General features: G+C 47.0%; 1 protein-coding gene across 6 annotated transcripts in view; it reads right to left on the bottom strand.

Annotated features, from left to right (window-relative positions):
* The window catches only part of RGS3 (regulator of G protein signaling 3), a 136778-nt gene that overhangs the window by 94784 nt on the left and 17006 nt on the right, over nucleotides 1-24988 (bottom strand). For 3 of the 6 annotated variants that reach the window (XM_002820128.5, XM_003777433.5, XM_054520483.2), the window contains 7 exons: nucleotides 23880-23930; nucleotides 20321-20379; nucleotides 19206-19300; nucleotides 17759-17827; nucleotides 7412-7472; nucleotides 5855-5945; nucleotides 5179-5234 (listed from right to left, as the gene is read on the bottom strand). In XM_002820128.5, the coding sequence (XP_002820174.2) occupies nucleotides 5179-5234; nucleotides 5855-5945; nucleotides 7412-7472; nucleotides 17759-17827; nucleotides 19206-19300; nucleotides 20321-20379; nucleotides 23880-23930 (482 nt within the window). Of the gene's footprint in view, nucleotides 1-1602; nucleotides 2361-5178; nucleotides 5235-5854; nucleotides 5946-7411; nucleotides 7473-17758; nucleotides 17828-19205; nucleotides 19301-20320; nucleotides 20380-23879; nucleotides 23931-24988 lie in introns of those variants that run through there. The other 3 variants (XM_054520485.2, XM_024252318.3, XM_002820129.5) reach the window with 3 other exon arrangements.

The raw sequence follows: 24988 nt of genomic DNA, 5'->3' as shown, positions 1-24988 counted from the left end.
CTCTGACAGGAGGTGAAAGGAGCAGCCCTGCCCCGAGGCCTTGGCGGCTTCTGACAGAGCCTGTCCTTCCTGCGGGTGGTTCTCACTCTTTCCTGTCCTGGGCAGGAACAGCCACTGCTCCCAGGTCTCACCCGTGCCAGCCCCTTACTTCTGCTCTCCTGCCTAGTTTCTGCTCCTCTGTCCTGCCTAGACTGTAATCCCCAAATTCTGCCATGTATTAAACACCTCCTAGATAAATATGCACAGCAGACACTGAGCCAAGCTCTTCACACACATCATCCTATTCACTCCCATGGCACCATAGCTGGATTTCATTATCCCTGTTTTACTGACTAGGAGATAAAGGCTCAGAGAGAAACAGTGACTTGCTCAAAAGCCACAGCTAAAGAGGAACAGAGCTAGATTTGAGCTCAGACCTGACAAAAAGCTTGCTGCTCTCAATTCTGCACTGGTTTCTAACACAGAAACCATCTTGAACTCTGAGTCCCTGAGCCCTTGGTCCAGCCCACAATTGCTCCTGGCCCCACTCTGACAGCCAGCATGCCCAGTCTTCTAGCCCATAGCCCCAGGGTGACCAAGGACTACTAGATGTCCCATCCAGTGCTCTCTCTGTCTCACCACTCTGCCATCCAGATGCTAGTGTCGCAGGGGCTGCTTTTCCCAGCTCCAGGAGCACAGGAAACACAGAGTGGGGCCTGCAGGGCAGAATCTGAGAGCTGGGGAGGGCTAGAGAGAAAACACTGGGTCCCCTAGCAGGCAGGTGGGGGGGGCAGGGGCCCCTCTGGGGCATCTCCCTGGGACCTAAGCACTGCCTCTCAGAGGAGTCAAGACCCACAGTCCAGTCTGGTCATTAAAACAAATAAAGGGGCTTCTCTATGTGATTTTTTAAAATCAGAACAATTTCAGAACTCCTTTCCAGATTAGATATCACTTGCCTTCACCATCCCTAACCCCATTCCTATTTTATGAGAAAAAATGGCCCATCACAGTTCTAGAAGAGGCTCAGGGGGGCTAATGGGATCATAATGGCCCACTCTGCCCCCTTTCCAAGACCAGAGGCTGAGAGGCGAAACCCTCACTGTAAAGTTGGATTCCAAAGCCAAAGGAATCCTGAGCCATAGTGAGGCATCAGCAGTAGGGGAGAGGAAAGTTATACGTATGTACATATACACGAAAACACCCGATCTCACGTACGAGCACACGCCAACACACACATGCACAGTGGGTAGAATGGGCACTGCTGTCCTGTCAGAAGCAGGAAAAGTTAGCAAAAATACAAACTCCGCTCCCAGCTGCTCAGCAACCATGGCATTTTCAATTTCACACCCACAGCCCCTCCCCAGATAAAAAGAACAGAAAGCTAGCTGGATTATCTCACCAAAAACACCACCCAGCCCGTGGTTAGGACTCCACACAGAGCTGGGCCCTAAAGGGGCCTTGGGTCCAGCTCCTGCCTCTATCCTCCTCCCCATATCCAAGTGAACCTGCAGGGAGCAGGAGGGGTCAAAGAAGACCTTGTGGGGAGCGACATCCTTCTCAGATGGTCCCTCTACCCCATCCCCGAACACCCCACAGGCTCCCTACAAGAGGCCAAGCACCCACCTGGCGGTAGCGGCGCTCCGAGCACACCTTGCAGAGCCCATTGAAGCGGTTCATGGCTGCGGGTCCTGCCTCGGCTGCCGCCCCATGAAAACCCAGCTCTCCCCCAGCAGCGGGAGCCTGCACTGGACCCGTCAGCCTGGCATGAGCACCCTGGGAAGCCCGCCCCACAGAAGAATGGCAGGAAATCACCTCTCACCTCCCCAAGCCCTGTCTGTGCTGTGTGCCTCTGCACGATAAGCCCGAAGGCTTCCTGAAACCTCAGAATGACAAGGAAGAGGGAGAGTTTTATATTAAAATTCCTGTCAACTAGTTAGTATTCCCCGGGACCGGCGGGGAGAGGGCGCCTTTGTTCTGGCTGCATTCTCCGCCATGGGCCACTTTGTGATTCCAATGTTCTCACAAACACCCCTCACTGGAGGAGAACCCAGGCAGAAAACGTGGCTGCTCTGTAACAACGCCTCCTCCTCCTGCAAGTCCCAGGGTCCCTGCTAGAAATCCAGGAGACTACCCCAGCCTACAGAATCCAAGGACACCTTGGGGGGTTGGACTCACAGACATCCTATCTCAAGACAGGGAACATAAAACATTTGGAGTCTGAAGACCTGCCTGCCACTTGGAAACTACTTAAAAGTCAGTTTCGGCCAGGCGCGGTGGCTCATGCCTATAATCTCAATACTTTGGGAGGCCGAGGCAGATGGATCACGTGGGGTCAGGAGTTCGAGACCAGCCTGGTCAACATGGTAAAACCTTGTCTCTACTTAAAAAATACAAAAATTAGCTGGGCGTGGTGGCAGGTGCCTGTAGTCCTAGCTACTTGGGAGGCTGAGGCAGGAGAATCACTTGAACCCAGGAGGCAGAGGTTGCAGTGAGCTGAGATCATGCCACAGTACTCCAGCCTGGGTGACAGAGAAAGAGTCTGTCTCAAAAAAAAAAAAAAAAAGTCAATTTATTTGTCCTTTGTCCATGGAAGTGGGTTGCTGTCAGGATCTGGTGATACATGGACCATAAAGTCAAATGTAGAAGGGATTTCCGGGTCATCAGCCAATCCAGCGTCCTCATCTTATTGACAAACAAACTGAGGCCTGGAGAGGTTATGGTCAAACAGCAGGGCAGTGTGGGGCTAGGACCAGAACCTGGGTCCTATTTCCTGCCTGGCAGTCCCAGGATAGCATCCTGCAGAGCAGCACATGGTGAGCCCAGCTGCTTTTGCCCATCTCAGAGCCCCTGGGGAAGCCCAGCCACGCACTCAAGTCCTTGATGACAGAGGGTTCCTTGGTTCAACCCAGCTTTGGTTGCTGTGTGACTGTGGGTAGTTCACCCAGGTTTCTGGGCCTCCATCTCCCCACCTGCACAGCACAGGAGCTGAAGAGATGGCCTCCAGGGGCTCTCCCCGGCCCCAACCAAGCCTCTGACAAGCACACCCACTTTGCTGAGTCCCACAGACATCTCTGAGCACACAAGCTCAGGAAAATCCAGTGCACCTTAGATCAAGGGGCTCAGGGCCTGTGTGCAGAATCCAGCATGCAGCAGGACTTTACAAGCCACCAAGAAACCTATGATGTTGGAGGAAGCAAACTTATGGTGTTGATGCCCATGTAATTTCCATGAATCACGAGGGGAGGCCCCCTGATCACCATCCTCTCTGTGCTTGGCAAGTAGAAAGAGAAGAGGAAAGGTCTTTGCAGTTCCCCACAGAAGCCAGAGGAAAGCTTTTCAACTAATGAAACCACAGAAAACAAACCTGACAAGTTACTCCTGGCAAGTTTCTCTGTCTAACCCAGTCGCAGCTGACTGGGTTACCTGACACATGTGCCTGACATGTTACCTGACACGTGTGCCAGGTAAACTGAAATTACTTAAAACTAAAGTTGACACTCAGTTCCCCGGTCACACTAGCCACTAAGTGCTCAATAGCCACAGGTGGCAGGTGGTCACCACACTGGCCAGCACAGCTCTAGACTGCTCCATGGGGCAGGGCCTTAGACAGGTCCAGAGCTGCATCCCAGCACCCAGCACAGGTCCCAGCCCACATAGGTGGAAATATTTAATGAATGACGAATGAGTGAATGACTTGAGTCAGTGAACGTGAAAATGTTTGGTAGATTGTAATATGCCGATATTGTGTAATACATAAGATACTATTAGGAACTACAGCAATGTCTTATATTCCCAGCTAGGCCATGCACAGGAGGCAGTGTGCCACAGCACACTGAAAAGGCGGCCAGCCCTCACTCAGAGCCTGCCTTCACCACCTGCCAGCTGTGTGGCCACAGAGAGGGCCTAATGCTCTGAACCGTGTACGTCCCTCTCATCTGTGAGATGCGGAAGTAACAGCTGTCTTAGAGAAGGCAGTGAAGATTAGGTAACAGCACCTGGTATACAGGGGCTAATGAATTGCTGGGAGTTTGTTTCTCCCTTTTTTTTTTTTTTTTTTTTTTTTTGAGATGGAATCTCGTTCTGTCACCTAGGCTGGAATGCAGCGGTACAATCTTGGCTCACTGCAACCTCCACCTCCCAGGTTCAAGCGATTCTTCTGCCTCAGCCTCCCAAGTAGCTGGGACTACAGGAGCACACCACCACACCCGGCTAATTTTTGTATTTTTAGTAGAGACAGGGTTTCACCATATTGGCCAGGCTGGTCTCAAACTGTTGACCTCAAGTGATCTGCTCACCTCAGCCTCCCAAAGTGCTGGGATTACAGGCATGAGCCACCGTGCCTGGTCCTTTTTTTTTTTTTTTAATTGAGACAGTCTTGCTCTGTCGCCCAGGCTGGAGTGCGGTGGCATGATCTGGGCTCACTGCAACATCCGCTGCCTGGGTTCAAGCGATTCTCCTGCCTCAGCCTCCCAAGTAGCTGGGACTACAGACACCCACCACCATGTCTAGCTAATTTTTTTGTATTTTTATAGAGACAAGGTTTCACCATGTTGTCCAGGCTGGTCTTGAACTCCTGACCTCAGGTGATCTGCCCACCTTGGCCTCCCAAAGTGCTGGGATCACAGGCGTGAGCCACCACGCCTGGCCAAGTAATTCCCTCTCTTACTTGTTAAAGAAAACCATAGATCCCCTGCCATGCCCTGCAAAGAGATGGAATGAATTTTGGAGAATTCTCCCAACTCCTTATGTGAAAAAGGCTCCTTTCCAGACTTGAAGCACTAATAGAGTTAGAACCCCTTGGTCTCAGGTTCAGAATCACAGCTGCCCTCTGACATCAAGCAGGCCTAACCTGGGAGGGGGATTCGGCCTCAGTCCCAGGGGAAGCAGGGGGCTGAGAAGGTCTGTGGGAAGGGGAGGACTCGGTTTCTAGAGGCCCAAAGTCAGTAAGATCCAGATACTTGCATTTCCAGAGGTGGGGGCCTGGCCATTTCCCCACCCCGCCATAATCATGGATACCCCGAGAAGAGCATTTATTTCCTGTAATACACCTCAGGGAAGTCAAGAAATCATTCCTTCTGAGTACATGACTTGCTGAGTTTCAAGCACCAAATGCTGCCCCTTTAGGGGTTTCGTGGGCCCAGGGGCTATCAAGTAGCAGATCCAGCTCCTGGAGCAATGCCCTAGCTTGTCCCCACCTACCTTTAGTTTCTTCCCATTCTCAGTGTCCCCACCTCCTGGCATTCTCAGCAGCGGGTCTGGAAGGTGACAGAGCAGAATCAGAAAACTTCTGGTGGTATAGAAGTCTCCCCTCCTCGGACAACCCAGAGGACAGCGCTGGGAAACAGGCCCATGGGGCTGCCCAGGGCCACTCCTGGCCTCAGGATGTGGGGACACTTGAGGCTCAATCCAGACAAGGACTCAGGAGCTAGGGCTGCATGTGGGAAAGGCAGAACATGGAAAAGGGTCATGAAATCCACATTCTGAGCCTTAGGGATCATGGCAGGACCTAAACGCCCTGTCTGTAGAGGTGGGTATCCCAAAATGAGCAAGGCAGCCTGGGGGATCCCTGAGACATGGAGCTGGAAAGGAGCCATTGGGGAAGCATAAAGTACCCCATAAGCGAGGGAGCTAAACCACATGGGGTCAGGCCATAGCCTCTAAAATAAAAGTCCAACCAGATAAATAGTGGAGGCATGGGCAAGAGGCTGTCTGCAGCCTGCACTCTAGCAGGTGCTCCTGAGAAGTCCCTGCACCCAGCAGGCTGAGAGCATTCTCGGTAGCAGGGGCAACCAAATACCAGTACTGATGCCACTATGCAGGAAAGAAGGGAGGGGGCAGGTCCTGGGAAGGGAAGCTGAAGGGGGTGTGCAGGTACCTCTCAGCGGCCGCAGTCGCCGCCTGGCCACCTTCAAGTGCTTGGTCCGGCCCAGGTGCTCCCCTAGGAGGTAGTACCAACCACTGATCTCCTGTCACGAGAGAAGGAATGGCACGCTGAGACACAGGAGGCAGAGGCACAGGCCAGGCAGCCACCAATCCCCCTCCAAAAGTAGCCACTGGACACCCTCCTACAGGAGAGACAGACTCTCCAGCCTTCCTGGCCCCGAGCTGCCATGCCTGCACCTCCAGGAAGCCTTTCATGATGCTCACGGCAGATCTGGCTCTCCCCTCTGCCAAATTCCCACAGCCTCTTATCCCTGGAGGACAACCACCTACTTGCCTGTCTCCCCCACTAAGTTGTGCACAGGCTCTTCGATGTGCCTAACACTATGCCTGGTATACAGTAGAAGCCATATTTGTTGACAGAACAGAAGTGAAGGAGTGAAAGAGGGATGGAGAGACCAAAAGGCATCCTGTGGCTCCTGAGCAGTCTCCAGGGGGAACATCTTTTCTAGGAGAATGAAGCCAAGGCTGCAGTCAAGAGAAGCTCTAGACCAGGCGTGGTGGCTCACACCTATAATCTCAGCACTTTGGGAGGCCGAGACGGGTGGATCACCTGAGGTCAGGAGTTTGAGACCAGCCTGGCCAACATGATGAAACTCCGTCTCTACTAAAAATACAAAAATTAGCCAGACGTGGTGGCAGGTGCCTATAATCCCAGCTACTCAGGAGGCTGAGGCAGGAGAATTGCTTGAACCTGGGAGGCAGAGGTTGCAGCGAGCCAAGATCACAACACTGCACTTCAGCCTGAGCAACAGAGTGAGACTCCGTCTCAAAAGAAAAAAAAAGAGAGAGAGAGAGAGAGAAGCTCTTTAGGACTCACATGCAGGATAAAGGGTCCTCAGCCACCTACCCCAGAACACAAATCTGCGTGGCAGGCCATGCCACAAGCCACCAGGACGTTTCCAGGGATGTGCAAAAGGAGTGCTCCCCACCCTCCACCTTCCAGTTTGGGAGGGTCCAGTGCAGCGTAGAAATTGATAAGGGACCGGTGACCCAGAGCTAGGAGTCTTGGGTCCCAAAGAGTCCTCCTCTAGCCTGAAGGAAAGCTCCACAGAGGATGGTGCTGCTCACTCCACCCTTGAGCACCTGTTAGGCCCAGAAATATCAGGCCTGGTAGACACATGAAGAGGACCCCTGGAACGGACCATGGGCGCACCTGGCCCTCGTCTTCTGGGGCAGACCCAGGAGTGCTCTGGGCCCCAAGGGATCTGCCAGTGTCTTCAACAGCAGACACCAGACTCAGAGCCTCCTGGGAAGACTTGGGGCTGCCTAACAACTGCTCTCTGGCAAGACAAACCAAGAAGGAGACCCAAATTCTCAGCTAGGCAAGTAACAACCACAGTGCTGCTATGCAGGCCACCCCACCGGGCACCTGTCTCAGTGGGGCACCATCTCACAGAAAGAAGCCCTGCCCAAGAGCTGACAGAGAAACTGCCTGTACCAGCCCCAGCCCAGTTGGGATGATCCTGACAGAAGCGTCCCTAGGACCCACCTTGTCTGGAGTCAGGAGAGACTTCACCCCAAAGCTCATGCAGCCAATGAGTCCACTCTGTCTGGGAGAACAATTGAGACTTGAGTCAGCACTTTTTTTGGGGCTCTATCGGGAGGTCCATTATCAAGTATAGCATGGGTTTGCCTGATGCACTGCGGTTTACAAAGCTCTTTACCCGCATCATCTCGTTTGATCCTTCTGACTCTGTGAGGCAGGCTAGAGAGGAGCTATTATCTCCATTTTACAGAGGGAAAAATGGAGACTCAGAGTTGGTCCCTTTCCCAAGGTCACAGGACAAGTTCAGCACTCCCTCTACCAAACACAAAAGCTCAGCGGTACTTCATGAGTTTTAACCATTCTGGTGCTGGGTAGATCTGAAGAGTTGGTCCCCACAGGGAACCTCCTTGCCCACATCAGTTGGTGATGCTCAGTGGAGGAGAACAGTTATGGGACCTCAAGCTCAAGAAGTTCTGTCTCAGGTCCAGGAAGGAGCTGAGAAGTTCTTAGATGGCTACAGATCAAGGTCCAAACCAACCTGACACAAAAGCTGCTGAGACCAATCTGACCTGGCCGCCAGCAGGGCAGGTAGGCATGGGCCACGGTCAGGCCTCATGGGGATGTCAGACTACGGTGAGGGGCTAAATTCAATCTTCTTGGTTAAAAAGAACTCACAGCTGGGCACGGTGGCTCACGCCTGTAATGCCAGCACTTTGGGAGGCATAGGCAGGCAGATCACTTGAGGTCAGGAATTTGAGAACAGCCTGGCCAACATGGCGAAACCGTGTCTCTACTAAAAATACAAAAATTAGCCCTACATGGTGGTGCATGCTTGTAATCCTAGCTACTCAGGAGGCTGAGGCAGGAGAATCACTTGAAACCAGGAGGTGGAGGTTGCAGTGAGCCAAGATTGCACCACTGCACTGCAGCCTGGGCGACAGAGACAAGACTCCGTCTCAAAAAAAAAAAAAGAAGAAGAAGAAGAAGAAGAATTCAGAGTTCCTGAAGAATGTCCACCATTGAGGCTCAACGTCCAATAATCAGGGACTAAGAGTTGGCAGCTTTTAATAATGATGGCATGGGCCAGGTGCAGTGGCTCACACCTGTAATCCAGCACTTTGGAAGGCATCACTTGAGCCCAGGAGTTTGAGACCAGCCTGGACAACAAAGGGAGACACCATCTCTACAAAAAATTTTTTAAATAGCAGGGCATGGTGGCATGAGCCTGTAGCCCCAGCTACTGAGGAGGCTGAGGTAGGAGGATCACTTGAGCCTGGGAGGTCAAAGCTGCAGTGAGCTGTGATTGTGTGCTACTGTTCCTCCCTCTTGGGAAGTGGCCAAGTCAGCACTAACACGAGGCAGTTGCAGCGACAGAGTGAGACCCTGTCTCAAAAAAATAATAATGATAACTGATTAATATTAATAAAGTCCAAAAATATCTTGATATTGTTAGAGAAAAGGAAGTTTACAAAGCTGTAAATTTAATGAGTAATGTGAGTTTAATGAGAAAGATACCCACAAAAATACTAACAATGGTCATATCTGGTAGGTGGGATTACTAGGGTTTTAATTTTCCTTTATGGGTTTTCACTGTTTGCATAGGGAACAAGTACCCTTTTTATAATCAGGAGAAAAAAAAAGACAGTATCAATCTACTTTTAAGGACTTTTATTGTGCCACATCCTGTTCTATCATGACAGTAGGATTTTTTTTAATGTTATCTTTCTGTTCTCCTCTCTCTTACCCCATCCTCAACTTGGACTCCTTCATAGGTTGGTTTAATAACTATTAATCAAGAAACATCGTGGATATTTAGACTGGAGCATAACCCTGGAGGCTGGCTTCAATAGCTGAAGGACCCACATAGCTGAGAGATTTGGCATGTCCTATGGAAGGCACAATATCAAAACCAAAGACGGAACAGGCTGCTGTATAGATAGTAAACTCCCTAGAGATGCATTTTCCAAAACCTGGTCTATGGGGGCCTGAGCTAGAGCAGTGGTTCTAGCCAGAAGTGTACCACAAAACCACCTGAACAGCCTGTCTGCGGTATATGCTCCAGGACTTCTTCCTGAGAACCCAAAATTAGTTGGTCCAAGGTGGGGTTTGAACATGGGAGCCTGGAGAAAGCGCTCCAGGGGATCCTGCCAAGCACCCACTTATGCCTGCCCCAGTCAAAGACCAGTGATCTAGAAGGTCTCAATAAAGACATATTGTTCAGATTCTCCGGAAAGGGTGGCAGCTTACCACCTGACAGTCCTAAGCAAAACAAAACTAGCTTCTCACAGGCAGCCAAGTCAAGCGAGGGGTGGGGAGGCAGGATGCTGGCGGATTGCTCCTCAAAACTGGTCCACCTGCCTGCAAACCCATGCTCTGCCCCACGGTCCAGGGCTGAGGCCCCTGCTTCTGGCTGTCTCTCAACAGCTGCTCTCAGTTCATCACTCCTGCTCCCAGCTCCTCCAGCCTTGGCTCCATCTGCTCCCTTCTTCCTTGCCTCTCTCATCATCCAAGGCTCTTTTAATAATCTATTTAAAAAGGACAATGCACTCACTCCATTAAAGCAACCCTTCCACATCCACCTCCCCAGCCCACCGCCAAAAACAAATACTCCTCCCCCTTGGGAAGTAGCCAAGTCAGCACTAATAGGAGGCAGTTGCAGTGACTATCATAAACAGCCGACACTAATCTGAGCTGCCATTCCAGAAAAGCCTTGGCAAGACTTTGCCAAAGTCCTCATACCAATTTCATTTTATTTGTCACACATTCGAGAGAAATCCAGCTGCTATCCAGGTGCCCACACTACTCTGCTATACACTTCTTTCCTACTGGGTAGGGCTGAAACTTTCAAAGTCTCCAGGCCAATGCATTAGCTCAGCAGCCTCTCTCTGCTCTTCAGTAAGCGAAATTTTCATTCCCTGGTGTTTAGAGAATGTTAAATGGTTAATAGCCTCCCTTGAGTTTTACTTCCTGCTAAGGGGCCTCCCATGATTTCACGATAACTGAGGCAGCGTAAATTGCCACAATTAATGTCCATAAGCAGGAACCTCTCTCTAAGTGTTCTTCAATTAGCTATTTCTTATGCCTGCTTTTGAAAAATCTTTGGAGGAAGAAAGACTTCTTTTAAAGCAACCTGAGTATATGACAATACAGCAGTCAGTTTATAAACTTGGGAACTACTGCTCACCCTCGGGAGTGCCTGAACTCTCACTAGATGCAAAGTCTCCGGAACCAAGCCTTGGTTAATTCTGACTACCAGTCCCTGAGCTCCAGGCTTGGTGCACTTAGTGAAGGCTTGACAAATGGATGAATCCATCACGCCCATGGTTGGCAGGCACTGGGCAAGGAGCCACAGCGTTAAGGAAACAAGACAAACATCCAGGAATTTAAATAGCAGTTCAAGACAGCAATACAGGGGATGTCACAAGACAGGGTGCGATTGACAGATGAACAGTGCAGACAACAAATTCTGAAGGCTCAGGGACACAAGAGGTAGTTTCGGGCTGACAGGCTGGAAGAAGACCTATGAATTGAGCCAGAGAGAATGAAGAGCATTTTGGGCAGAGGGAACAGCCGTTATAAAGGCTTTGAAGTAACTTCATGCAGCACACATGGGGAACAGTATTCAGTTTACTTTTGAGCATAGGGTTGCAGACTCATTACAAGATGGAAAAATATATTATTTTTTGAGGAAATGCACTTTAGTTCTCCCTCTCAGGTAAATTATTTCTGTTACAGGGTTATACCATTTAATCCTAATTTATATTTAATTTGATGACTTAAATTGAACTTAGATTTTTCCATTCACTTTTTCCTTAAGCTCAGTACCCATCACTGGTCACAAGCTTTCTGACATTAGGCCACTGTACTTGGCACTGAGATCTCATTTATAAAACAGATTAAAGGAGAGCATACACTTACAGTGCCTGGGACAGTGCAGGGCAAATCACAAGTAGAATCTTCCTAAATGTAGCTACTATTAGTATAAAAGATTATGCCCTGGCTGGGCGCGGTGGCTCACACCTGTAATCCCAGCACTTTGGGAGGCCAAGGCAGGCAGATCACTTGAGGTCAGGAGTTTCAGACCAGTCTGGCCAACATGGTGAAACCCTGTCTTTACTAAAAATACAAAATTAGCCAGGCATGGTGGCTGTAATCCCAGCTACTTGGAAGGCTGAGGCAGAAGAATCACTTGAATCCAGGAGGTGGAGGTTTCAGTGAGGTGAGATCGCGCCATTCCACTCCAGCCTGGGTAACAGAGAGAGACTTCATCTCAAAAAAAAAAGATTATGTCCCTGCCTGGTGGCTCACGGCTGTAATCCCAGCACTTTGGGAGGCCAAGGCGGGTGGATCACCTGAGGTCAGGAGATGGAGACCAGCCTGGCCAACATGGTGAAACCCCATCTCTACTAAAAACACAAAACTCAGCTGGGCATGGTGGCATGTGCCTGTAGTGCCAGCTACTTGGGAGGCTGAGGCCGGAGAATTGCTAGAACCTGGGAGACAGAGTTTGCAGTGAGCTGAGATCATGCATAAGAGTGAAACTCCATCTCAAAAAAAAAGAAAAAAAATTACTTTAAAAAAAGATTATGTCCTTTAATTACATATACATAATGTTCTTTAATTACATATATAAATAATGTTCTTTAATTACATATAATTAATATATAATAATATATAAAGAACATATATAATATATAATTATATATTATTATATATAATTTCTATATGCCCATATATAATTATAATTAAGTTATATATAATTATATATACCAATATATAATTATAACTAAATTATATATATAATTATATATACCAATATATAATTATAATTTATATATAATTATATATACTAATATATAATTATAATTAAGTTATATATGTAATTATATATACCAATATATAATAATTAAGTTATATATAATTATATATCAATATATAATAATTAAGTTATATATAATTATATATATCAATATATAATAATTAAGTTATATATAATTATATATACCGATATATAATTATAATTAGGTTATATATAATTATATATACCGATATATAATTATAATTAAGTTATATATAATTATATATACCGATATATAATTGTAATTAAGTTATATATATAATTATATATACCAATATATAATTATAATTAAGTTATATATAATTATATATACCAATATAATTATAATTAAGTCATATATAATTATATATACCAATATAAAATTATAATATAATTAAGTTATAATATAATAATATATTATATTTTATATATTATATAATTTGTAATAATATATTTTATATATTATATAATTTGTAATAATATATTTTATATATTATATAATTTGTAATAATATATTTTATATATTATATAATTTGTAATAATATATTTTATATATTATATAATTTGTAATAATATATTATATTTTATATATTATATAATTTGTAATAATATATTATATTTTATATATTATATAATTTGTAATAATATATTATATTTTATATATTATATAATTTGTAATAATATATTATATTTTATATATTATATAATTTGTAATAATCTATTATATTTTATATATTATATAATTTGTAATAATCTATTATATTTTATATATTATATAATTTGTAATAATATATTATATTTTATATATTATATAATTTGTAATAATATATTATATTTTATATATTATATAATTTATAATAATATATTATATATTGAACATAATCTTTGGAGGTATAAATATAATACACATATGCATTTTTTACCTTAGGACATAACATTATAATTCTCTCCAAGTCTGTTCCCTGGCCACAAGTTCTGATTAATACTAGAAGCTTCAATTTGGCTTTGCCATATTATCAAACAGAATTTTTAAAGCTGAGTTCCATATTCAATGGCATATTGAGGAATTACTATTAATTTTTAAGTGTGATAATGTCATCATGATTATTTTTTAAAGCCATCTTTTAGAAATATATACCGATGAGATGAGATGCCTGGGATTTGCTTTAAAATAATTCACTGGAGAAGGGGAAAGTGGATGGGGTGTAAATGAAATAAGATTGGCCATATATTGATAATTGATGAAACTCCGCTATGAGTATATGAAGGTTTATTATATGATACTTTCTACCTCTGCACGCATTTGAAAGTGCCTATAAAAAACTCCCAGAACCTTGAAGCTGAAAGAAACATTAGTGATCACTGCATTTTACAGACAAGGAAATTGAGGCTCAGCACGGGGAAGGGACTGACCCATGGTCACACAGCTAGTCAAAGCTAAGCCAAAATCTACTGTGCTGAGGCCTGGTTCTCCTCAGTTCCCACTGTGATCACCACGATGAACTGAAATCATCTGGCCCTTCTCCAGAACTTCTTTGTAGATCATCTTGTTTCTCTAATACAAGTTCACAGCCATCCCTGGAAGGATCATGAGAATTAGTGAAACAGATGCTTTCCTGTTACCTCCTATCAGTTTCAAAATGTGACCACCACACATTTGGCTGAATAATTTATATAAAACTCCACTATAAATTCTGTGGTAGCTCATGTCTGTAATCCTAGAACTTTAGGAGGCTGAGGCAGAAGGAGCACTTGCAGCCAGGAGTTGGAGACCAGCCTGGGCAACATAGCAAGGCATCGTCTCTACAAAAAAAAAAAAATTAAGTAGCTGGGTGTGGTGGCATGCACCTGTAGTCCCAGCTACTCAGGAGGCTGAGGCTGGAGGATCATTTGAGCCCAGGAGTTCAAGGCTGCAGTAAGCTCTAATCACACCACTGCACTCTAGCCTGGGTGACAGAGTGAGATCCTGTCTCCATCAATCAAACAATCAATCAATGAAACTACACTATAAATGCAATGAGAAGCAGCCTGAGTCCTGAGGAGCAAGCATACTGACACAGAAAGAGTATGCTTTGGAGTCATTTACCATCCATGTGAGATGGTCAAGTGTACCGTAATGTGGCTACAAGAACCTGGGCTTGGCGTCAGCTTGCCTGCATTTACATCTTGTTTTCATGGCACCCTATCTGTGTTACCTTAGACAAGTTATGTAATGCCTCTGTGCCTGTTTCCTCACCTATAAAAGAGCAAAAATAATAATACCTACCTCTTATGGTGTTGTGAGGGTTAAATTGGAGAACGAGTGCCATGTGCTTAATGTCCACACACAGTAAGTGCTTGATAAATATGAGCTGTTACATAACCTCAAGCAAGTGCCTCAGCTTTCATAAGCCTCAGTTTCCTCTTCTCTGAAGAGAGGGGCAATAATAAGTCCTATCTCTCAGGATCATAATGAGGATAAAATGAGATAATGTATGTAAAGTGCTTGGCACAGAGAAGAATTCCATAAATGTTTGTTTCCTTCCTTCCACAATTGTCTTTCATGTTGATAAGTTGAATGTCCGTCCTTCAGAGAGGCACAATTTGATTTGAGAGCATTCAGCAGAGCCGAAGTTTCCTGCAATCACTCTGTCTGCCTCCTCCAGCTCAGAAGCCTTCTCGCTCCGAAATGGATCGATAAAGGAGAGAGGAAAAGGAGAGCGCAAGGAGGCCGGGCCGGCCTGCGTGCTGCTCACAGCTTCACAGGGCCCTCTGCTCCGAAGGCCCTGATCCTCTTGAGCTTCGGGCTGGGACTGTGACCGTAAGTTTGGCTGTATTTTGTTTAATAAGGCATATCACTTTCCCAAAATAGGCAACACGTGGGGACACTGCCCCATGACGCTGACTCACTTTCCCTGGCCTCATTTTCTTTTCCAAAAGCCATGAAGGGCATGACGGGCTCCTTCTCCAGCACTTTAAGACCTTTGGGTGTCTTAAAGCCCCCAAAGGGCTTGCTGGGTGTCCATATGCCTCTCTGACACTCTGCTGTCTCCTTCAGGACCTTTCCTTCATTGACCTGTCCCTTCAAAGACAGGGATCGGACCCTTGGTCCTTAGCATTCGATGACCTTCCTTGACAATCTCACTTGCTCAGAATTTCACCCACTGCCTTCCTACTCATGGCTCCCATATCTCTGTCTTCCAAGTTCCAGGTAGGCAAAGGTGAGCCCTCTTTCACAGCTCTGACCTGGCTCCCCTCCAAGCACCTGCATCTCACCGTATCCCAAGCTGACTCACCTCCACCTCCAGCAACTCTGTCTTAGGTGGAGACACCACCAGCCGCCCAGGAGTTACCCTTGACTTCTCACACTGCTCTCACAGCCAAATCACCACTAAGCACTACTGATTTAATCTCCTAAATATGGCCTGAGTCTGTTTTCCCCTCCCTAGCCCCAAAGCCTCTCTCTCACCTCAACCTTCCAAAGACCTACCAAAGCGATAGATCTAGAATGTGCATCCATCATTCCCTGGCTCGACACACTTCAGTATCTCCCAATGGCCAGACATTCCCAAACACCAAAGCGGCTGCAGGAGGTTCACACTGCAAACATGTTTAAATGCAGATTTCTCTGCCCTGCCCATGAAGAGTTGGATGTAATTAATCTGACGCAGCACCTAAGAATCTGGGTTCCTGACAAGCATCCCAAGGAATTCTGATGTATATCCAGGATCGAGAACCACTGGCCCTTAGGAGAAACCCCATACTCCAAAGAGAATCTACAGAATCATCTGACTTGGCTTATACCAACCGCTTCAGCTAATCTTTAGCCAGTCCCTACTTTGTACTTAACCTTCCAGCAACATCAATGAGTTTGCAGATCCCTCCTCACTCCACTCTTGTCCTGCCCTTCCCTCTCTACTTTACCGGCTCTTTCTTCTGTCCTTTCACCTGTCCACCCATGAGTCAGAACAGTGTTGAGAGGAAAGACCCTGGGGTCCAACCACCTGGATTCCATCCTGGCTCTATTGTTAACTGGCTGTATGACCTTAGGCAAACTCCTAACCTCTCTAAACTTTAGTTTCCTCTTCTGAAAACTTAGGACAAAACCACACTCTTCTTAGAGTTGTTGTAAGAATTAAATGAGATAATGCACTGTTAACCCCTGGCTCCAGGTCAGCACCCAGTCAGCGATTGCTCTTGTTATTAACATGATGTCCCCCTCCTCACTCTCAGCTCCAAGTCTCTATCGGTGATCCGATAGGAAAGTCTTTGACCCTATGCATGCATCCCCAGCATGTTGTTGCCACAGTGATACCCAGGAAATGGCAGCTGGATGAATGAATGAATGAGGTTTATTGTACTATACTACCCTATGATGAAAAGTGGATACTTTATTAAAAGAGTAATCCTTCGTTTTGTAGGTTAAATACACCCCGATTTTAAAAAACATATTAGCTAATAACATTTAGGGTACTAAAGAGCATTGAACCCAAAAATCTAGGTCTCAGCTGGTGACTTGAGCTGATTTTCATTCACGGAAGCCCCTTTTCAGTCACCATTCAGTCATGTGATTGCTCCACAAATGATACTGACCATGGGGTATCCCAGATTCCTTAGGCTGCACCAGCCAAATGAGCCACTGCCGCTAATAGTGGGCCATGGCAGTCCATTGCTGTCACTTAACAGCCAATTCTCATGCTCACCTGCCCAGCACTCATCCCCTGCTCTGCTCTAACTGCCATCACTAATGGCCACTTCAGCCCTCCTGTGTCCTGTACTGCCTGCAAGATCAGCCTGTTTGGATTCTCCTACACAAAACTTCTACACTCCCTTACCTGGCCTCATCATGGCAGCCTGAGCTTACAGTGAATATTTCTGCCTCCTTGCCTTTGCCCATGCTGTGCCCTGCCTGGAATGCCATTTCCAACCTTCTTCTTTAGTTGTCTTATTCTTCATCTGTGGCCCAAGTTCAAAATTCCACTTTTTCCATGAAGCCTTCCTTGATCATCTCAGACCACAGTGAACTCTCCCTCTTCCCATACTGATGGCCTTTATTACTCATGTCATTCTTTTCTTCATGCAGCCAATATCTAATAAACATCTATATGCTAGGCACTAGGTACCGTGATGACTAAAAAAGAAATACTCCTGTTTTTCAAGGTACTTAGAGTCCTATAGAACTGAGCACGTACATGTTTTTATTGTAATTTCTCTCCATGCAGTGCCTGGTGTCCCCACCTGAACAGTGGACACCTTGAGAATAAAATCCGTGTGTAGGCTGGTCGGCATCCCCAGTGACCAGTACAGTGCCTTGTTTGATACCGAGTGCTCAGCAAATGCTCATTGATAACACAGTCCTTGGTAACACCTGGAATGATGGGGATTCAAGGAGGGGCAGCCTCTGCAATTTAGTATTGCCACTACCACTCATTTATCCAGAAAGCACTAATCGAACCTGTAGTGTATGCTGGCCACCTGGCTGTCACCCACTAGCCCAGAGCAGAGTCCCCCTCCAGCTCAGCAGCTCTCCTCACCTGGACTGGCTGGCCCTGTTCCACACAGTAACCAAGAGACGCTTCTGATCATCCTCCTCTTGGACAGGACTGCGAAGTCAATCAGACCATCTGAGTGTTAGTAAGGGCTGAGCTCCAGGCCATGGCTGACTCACAGAGTCAGTCATAATTCCAAAAATGTGGAAGTAACATCAACAGCTGGTTAAATAAACTATATTACAAATAAAGTAAGAGATGACTACCTCCATGCATAAAACAGTTTATATTATGTCGTTAAGGACAAAAAGGAGGTTACAACATGCTATTATAAAATAATTCCATTTTCGGGCCGGGCACAGTGGCTCATGCCTGTAATCCCAGCACTTTGGGAGGCCGAGGTGGGCGGATCATGAGGTCAGGAGATCGAGACCATCCTGGCTAACACGGTGAAACCCCATCTCTACTAAAAATACAAAAAAAATTAGCCAGGCATGGCGGCGGGCGCCTGTAGTCCCAGCTACTCCAGAGGCTGAGGCAGGAGAATGGTGTGAACCCGGGAGGCGGAGCTTACAGTGAGCCGAGATTGTGCCACTGCACTCCAGCCTGGGTGACAGAGCAAGACTCCATCTCAAAAAAAAAAATTCAGTTTTTGTAAACATACACACACAGACATATACACACACACATGCAAACATACACACCCATATGCAAACATACCCACACAAATTAAAAAGTCTGAAAAGAAATACAGTAGGGCGTATCTGTGAGTAGGAGGGCTATAGGTGTTTTCTATTTTCTTCTTTTTACTCATCTATATTTTCTATTTTCCTATCATAACCAAAATTACTTTATGTAGTAAGAAAAAAACCAAAATATTATCATTACTTTTCACTAATAGGAAAATACAAAATGTCCATTACCTTCCCATTGGCCCCAGAGTTCAGAGATTGGGGAAAGAAATAATAACAATAATAGCTGGTACCCTGTGTTATGTTATACTGTCCCATTTATACCCCACAGCTCTCTGAGGTTGCTACTATTATTAGCCCCATTTTACAAATAAGGAAGCCAAGGCTAGGAGAGGTTAGAAAGTTGAAGTAAAAAGGGGGGCAGGGAGGCAAAACATCCTTCAGCTTGGAAAATTCCTTCGGCTAAAGGAGAAAGCTTGGCCCAAGGCACAGTGGGAAATTGCCTACACTTTTTATGGGCTGCCAGCCCCAGGCTGGGCATTTTCGTTATGAGAGCTAGTCAAGTGATACCTTATCACTGTGGACCTCGCTGCTGGGCCCGGTGCCAGGGATGTAAGGACACAAGTGAGTGAGAAAACAAAGACATCCTCTAGAAGGCACTGTTTTTTTTGTTTTGGTTTGGTTTTTTTTTTTTTTTTTTTTTTTGCATAGATCTAGTTCTAGATTTGGCAAACAGAGCTGTTTCCAGATAAACACTCCTTCCCTCTCCTTTCTAGGGCCCAGCTGCACCAGACTCTTACAAGAAGAAGTGCTCGTGGAAAGCCGGGTCTCTGCAGTCTGGAACGGTCTGCGTCTTCTGGTGGCGTAGTCTATTATCTTCAGGGATCAAAGAAATCTTGAATCGGAAAAAAGGAAGCATGATTAGTGGATCTCATGGCCCACCTAAGCCCAGCAGCTGACTCTGCACATCTCCAAGTTAAAGGCTTCCCAGGGTCCTTCAAGTCAGCCTCTGCAGAGGACAGAATAGAGTCCCCTGTCAGATGCTGCAAGGGAACAAGGAGCCCAGGGCAAGAGACATTGGAGGCAAATGCCAGGACAGGGCCTCATGGTGGGTGGTACCAAAAAGGCAGCCACAGCCCAGCCAGAGCTGGGGTACAACTTTATCATCTCTGCTCTTCCCCCAAGCAGAGTGGTTTCCCCAGAAGCAAAAGGCCTCCTCTCTTCTAAGGCAGCAGCTGCTGAGTGCTCCCTTCACAAAGGCTCCAAGTCAGCCTCCTGCCAAGGCCCCAAATCCTTGTTCTCAACCCAGGGCTGTTCTAGCCCTGCTCCTGATAAAGTTCTTGCCAGCAGGGGCCTCTGATCAGCCTGAAGGCTTCAGGAAGAATGCTGAGGGCCAGCACCTGGAACCCCAGCTGCCACACTTTAGGAAGCTCCTGGCCTTTGGCTCTCACTGAAAGTAGAGCCCCACCCCTACAAGGACCCTGTCTTTACAGCAGAAGCCCAACCCAAAAGGATCTTCCAGCCCTCAGAGACACTCCTTCCACTCTACAGCCCAAATCTGGCCATCTTGCCCCTAGTTTGGGGGGAAAGTGGGTGAAAACGGTGCTTTTCACAAGAGGTCTTGGGATTACCTGTGGATTTCAGCCATTCACATACTCACTGTGCCCACCTATACAGATGACCAAGATCGCCCTTAAGATTTTGGCTGTTGCAGGAAGCCCCAAGGACCCAGCTGAGCTAAGGGAATGGGTCTGTCCCAGCACTGGGCCCAATAAATGCCTATTGAGAAGATGAGTGAGATGGCAACTGCCTCCTCAAAGGTCACCAGCCCCACAGGTGTGCTGGGACCTTGGGACTGAGCCCAGTGACATAGCCCCTCAATATCCCGCTCCCCACCTCCGGCCCCACCACATACCTTCACATACGGATCACAGGTGCCAGGCTGTTTGCTGATCAGGCCTTTACCTTCTATAACTAAAAGAGAATTCAGACATTGGGGTGGATGAATGGAAACATACACACACACACAGCGAGAAAAAGAGACACATATAGACATATCCACCCACACAAATAAAGAGACCTGAAAAGAAAAGCGTATCTGTGAGTAGCAGGGCTATGGCCCCTACTACTAGGCCCTTAATCTGCATAACCACCATTGGCTATGAACCTGCTCCGGTCTAGGCCATTCCCACCATCTCCCACGCTCTGGCAGCACGCTCATCAGTGCATTACGGGGTACATTCAATTCCCTGAATCTTACAGCTGGAAGAGAACTACAGTTTATAGAATCCAACCCTTCATGTAATGGGGAAAATGAGGGTTCGAGGGGGGCCCAAGATAGTAAGAAACTTGCCCACAATCACAGAACAATGGGAATGACCGTTGGATTTGGAACGCATGTCTCTTGACTCCCGGCCCAGTGCTCTACCACACAAGACTGCCTTCTTGGAATGAAATGCCATGCTGTGGCACTCATGGTGTGCCGTGAGCCGTGCTGTGGCTGGCGGACAGCACAGCACAGGAGTCACAAGCTGGGGCCTCAGGGGTGGACGGACCCAGGCATGAATCCCAGCTGCACCGCTTACTCACCATATAAGCTAGAGTGAGTTGCTTTGCATGGGACAGAATTTGCCATTTTTAATGCTTTAGTGATAATAACATGCACTTCACATGGTAGTTGTGCCAATTAAATGAGGTAATGTGTCTGAAGTGCTCAGAGGAGTGCCTGGCAAATAAGTAATTGCTCAAAAAATGTTTGCTAAAGAAAAATAATAATAAATAAAGGCAAGGGGAGAGGTGTGGGGTGGGTGCAGGTGTGGTCACAAGAGTAGGCAGCACCATTTGCCTGAGGTCTATAGAAAGAAGACAATAGACCTGATAGAACCTAAGCCTCAGTTCTATTTTCTTTTACGTCTGGTTTTTTTTGTTTGTTTCTTCTTTTGTTTTTTTTTGTTTTTGTTTTTGTTTTTGAGATGGAGTTTCGCTCTTGTTGCCTAGGCTGGAGTGCAATGGCACAATCTCGGCTCACTGCAACCTCCACCTCCCGGGTTCAAGTGATTCTCCTGCCTCAGCCTGACAAGTAGCGGGGATTACAGGCTTGCGCCACCACACCCAGCTAATTTTGTATTTTTCGTAGAGAGAGGATTTCTCCATGTTAGTCAGGCTGGTCTCGAACTCCCAACCTCAGGTGATCCGCCCACCTCAGCCTCCCAAAGTGCTGGGATTACAGGCGTGAGCCAACGCACCCAGCCTTACATCTGGTTTTCATTGAGCCCTAGGGTTCAGCTCAGACAGTGCTCCTAGTAGTCTGAGGTGCAAGGTCTGGGAAGCCAATGGAAGGAGTGGGGACCAGCGGGAAGGGATGAAGGGCCTGAGACTGGGGTGAAGCCAAAGCAAACTGTGCAGGACAAATGGAGTGGTGGAGGCCAAGATGCATTTTGCAAAAACTGTTTGCACAGCTGGAGTCAGGCCCTGGCAGGCAGAGAACACCCCTCTGCTGCTCCTTGGGAACTTCACGTTGGGCTTCCCATGGCCAGGACCAGAGGACCCAGGTGCCTACTAGTCTACTCTGCCCAGTATCCTGGTTACTGTTTCCGTGTGCATCCCTTCCCTCAAGGGCGTGGTTCTTGAGGGCAGGACCCAGGCCTGGTGACCTCCTGGGTCTCTCTGGCCAGCAGTGGCAATGAACCAGACCCAGTCCCTGCCCTCATTGCATTCTCAGTCTGGCAGAGAGGCCAGACACAGGTGGCACAGTGTAGTCAGGGCTGTGACAAAGACACAAAGGAGAAAGCAATAAACCCAGCCCAGACAGGTGGGTCGGGGGGATGATTCCTGGAGGCAGAAATAATAAGGCAAAATGAGCCTTCCTTCCTGAGTCTTAACGATGATGAAGGCAGGCATATTTCTTGCAAAATCAGAGCAGGGGGAGAGTTATTTTTCAAAAGGGGTTCAAAAAAAAAGAAAGGTTATTCCAGGCACAGTGAACAGCAGGTGCAAAGGCACAGAGGCAGGAGCAAGCAAGATGCATTCACGGGAGTGCATGTAACTGGATAGAGCTGGAGGTGGAGGGTACCTTCAGCGGCAAGAGCCAGGGAGGCTGGAGAGATAGACAGGGCCTTCTGGGCTAAACAGAAGAGTCCTGGCAGTGGGGGCCATGAGAGCAACTCATGTAACTATTCATGCGCTGGATGGAAGGATGGACACATGGACAGACAAACAGGTGGAGTATGAACTCTTCCTGTGCTGCGCTCCAGCCATGCTAGACAGCTCTTCAAATGCATCCTGCTCTCTCTGACCCCCAGGACTTTGCACTTGCTAGCCCTGTGCATGAAGTGCTAGCCACACCCTCCCTGCTCCTCTCTGCCTGGCTGAGGCCCATTCCTCCTTCAGGATACCGTGTAGGCATCACCCCCTCCACCAAGTCTTCCCTGGCATCCCATCAACACCATCTAGACAGGGGTGGGTGCTTCTCCTTGGTGTTCCCAGCCCCTAGCACAGAGCTAATGCTCAATCGCTATTTTTGGAATGTATGGTTTTCTTTTTTTTTTTTTTGAGACGGAGTCTCGTACTGCCACCTGGGCTGGAGTGCAATGGCATGATCTCGGCTCACTGCAACCTCCACCTCCCGGGTTCTAGCAGTTCTCCTACCTCAGCCTCCCAAGTAGCTGGGATTACAGGCGTCTGCCACCACACCCGGCTAATTATTTTGTATTTTTAGTAGAGACAGTGTTTCACTATGTTGGCCAGGCTGGTCTTGAACTCCTGACCTCGTGATCTGCCCACCTCGGCCTCCCAAAGTGCTGGGTTTACAGGCATGAGTCACCATGCCTGGCCAGTTTTCTATTTTATCTAACAAAAACTTATACAGGATTGACTACAAGTTCGGCACTATTCTAAGCACTTTACTAATAGTAACTCACTTAATCTTTGTAGCAACCTGTAAGATACACAGTATTACCACCACTACTTGACAGATGAGAAAACTGAGCTTGTTCAAGGCCACTCAGCAAGTATCAGAACCAGGGTTCAAATTATAGTGGTCTTGCTCCAAAGACTATGATCTTAACCATGATACTATGCTGCCTGTCAACCAATGAATAAATGAATGACTGAGAAAAATAGAGAAAAGAAGAAAGGATGGAATAAAGAAGAGAGAGAAGATAGGAAAACTCTTCTGTGGCCCTGCTCTGCTGGGGCCGAGAAGGAAGTTGAGGTACCCAGGGGCAGCTATAGCCTGTCAATGAGAAAGGTCTACCATGTAGACTCCAGACACATCCAAGGCAGGACCAGCGCTGCTCTGTAGAAAGAGCCCCAGGTGAATACTGGCTTTTATCAATGGATACATGGCAGGACACTATACAAGGATGAGAAAAGAAGCCTTGGCCCATGGTGCCACCATCCCCCAACCCCAGCCCCAAGCAGGAAGCTGAGTGGCCCGCCCCTTCCTTGGTGAGCCTGCACAAAGCCGTACTCACTGTGAAGCAGCAGAACTCGGTCCTGGGCATCAATGGACAGCCTCAGCTGACCTAAGGAAACAGCAATAGAAACAACCTTGCCTCAGCTCCCTGGTGGGTATGGTGGAAAAAACTGGAGGAAAGGTGACAGGAATGCTCTTTTGTTCATGTGAAGCCATTCAAAGACTCACAGTCTCTGGCTGGCAGGCACCTCAGAAACCACAGGGTTCAGCCCTGCCCACCACATCGGGAGTCCCTTTCGAATGCCTCCAGCAGTGGTTCTCTAGCCTCTCTTGTGCCCCTCTGGTGATGGGGAGCTCACTTCTGTACGGGCAGCCAGGTGGATGCTGGGAGCTCTCACTGCTGGGCCGTTGTCAAATGTTGGTAAAGGTGTAGGAAAACAAGTACTCCCATTCTCTGTTGGAGGGAGTGCAAATAGAGGGTAATTTCTGCCAAGATCTACTGAAATTTAAATGTGCATATTCTTCCACCTAAAAGTCTTCATTCCAGGTCACTATCGTAGACAAACACACACACGTGCACACAAAGGCTGGCACTACAGCATTGTTTAAGGAAAAACTGGAAATACCTGAAATGTTCATCAATATAGAAATAGTGAAGTAAACCATCATAGCCGTATATGGAATAGTATGAGCTGTTATAAAGAATGGAGGAGCTCCATACGACCTGGCAGGGGAATATTATTGAGAAAAGTTTTAGGTTTTTGTTTTGTTTTGTTTTGTTTTTGAGACAGAGTCTGGCTCTATCATCCAGGCTGGAGTGCAGTCGTGCAATCATAGCTCACTACAGCTTCAACCTCCTGGGCTCAAGCAATCCTTCTGCCTCAACCTCCCAAGCAGCTGAGACTACAGGCACGCACCATGGTGCCCGGCTATTTTTTAATTAATTTTTTTGTAGAGAAGGGGTCTTGCTGTGTTGTCCAGTTTGGTCTCAAACTCCTGGGCTCAAGTGATCCTCCCACCTCAGCCTCCCAAAGTTCTGGGATTACAGGTATGAGCCACCACGCTCCACAAAGATGAGTTTTTAAAGGAACAAGCAAATTTCAGAACAATACCTAGGGTATGTATCTGGCGGGGGAGGTGGGGTTCTGAAAGGATGACAAATTAAAA

Source organism: Pongo abelii, chromosome 13, assembly GCF_028885655.2.
Source record: "Pongo abelii isolate AG06213 chromosome 13, NHGRI_mPonAbe1-v2.0_pri, whole genome shotgun sequence".
NCBI classification, from domain to species: Eukaryota; Metazoa; Chordata; class Mammalia; order Primates; family Hominidae; genus Pongo; species Pongo abelii.
Note: the sequence above shows the minus strand (reverse complement) of the source record. Positions and strands in the feature narration are given on the sequence as shown.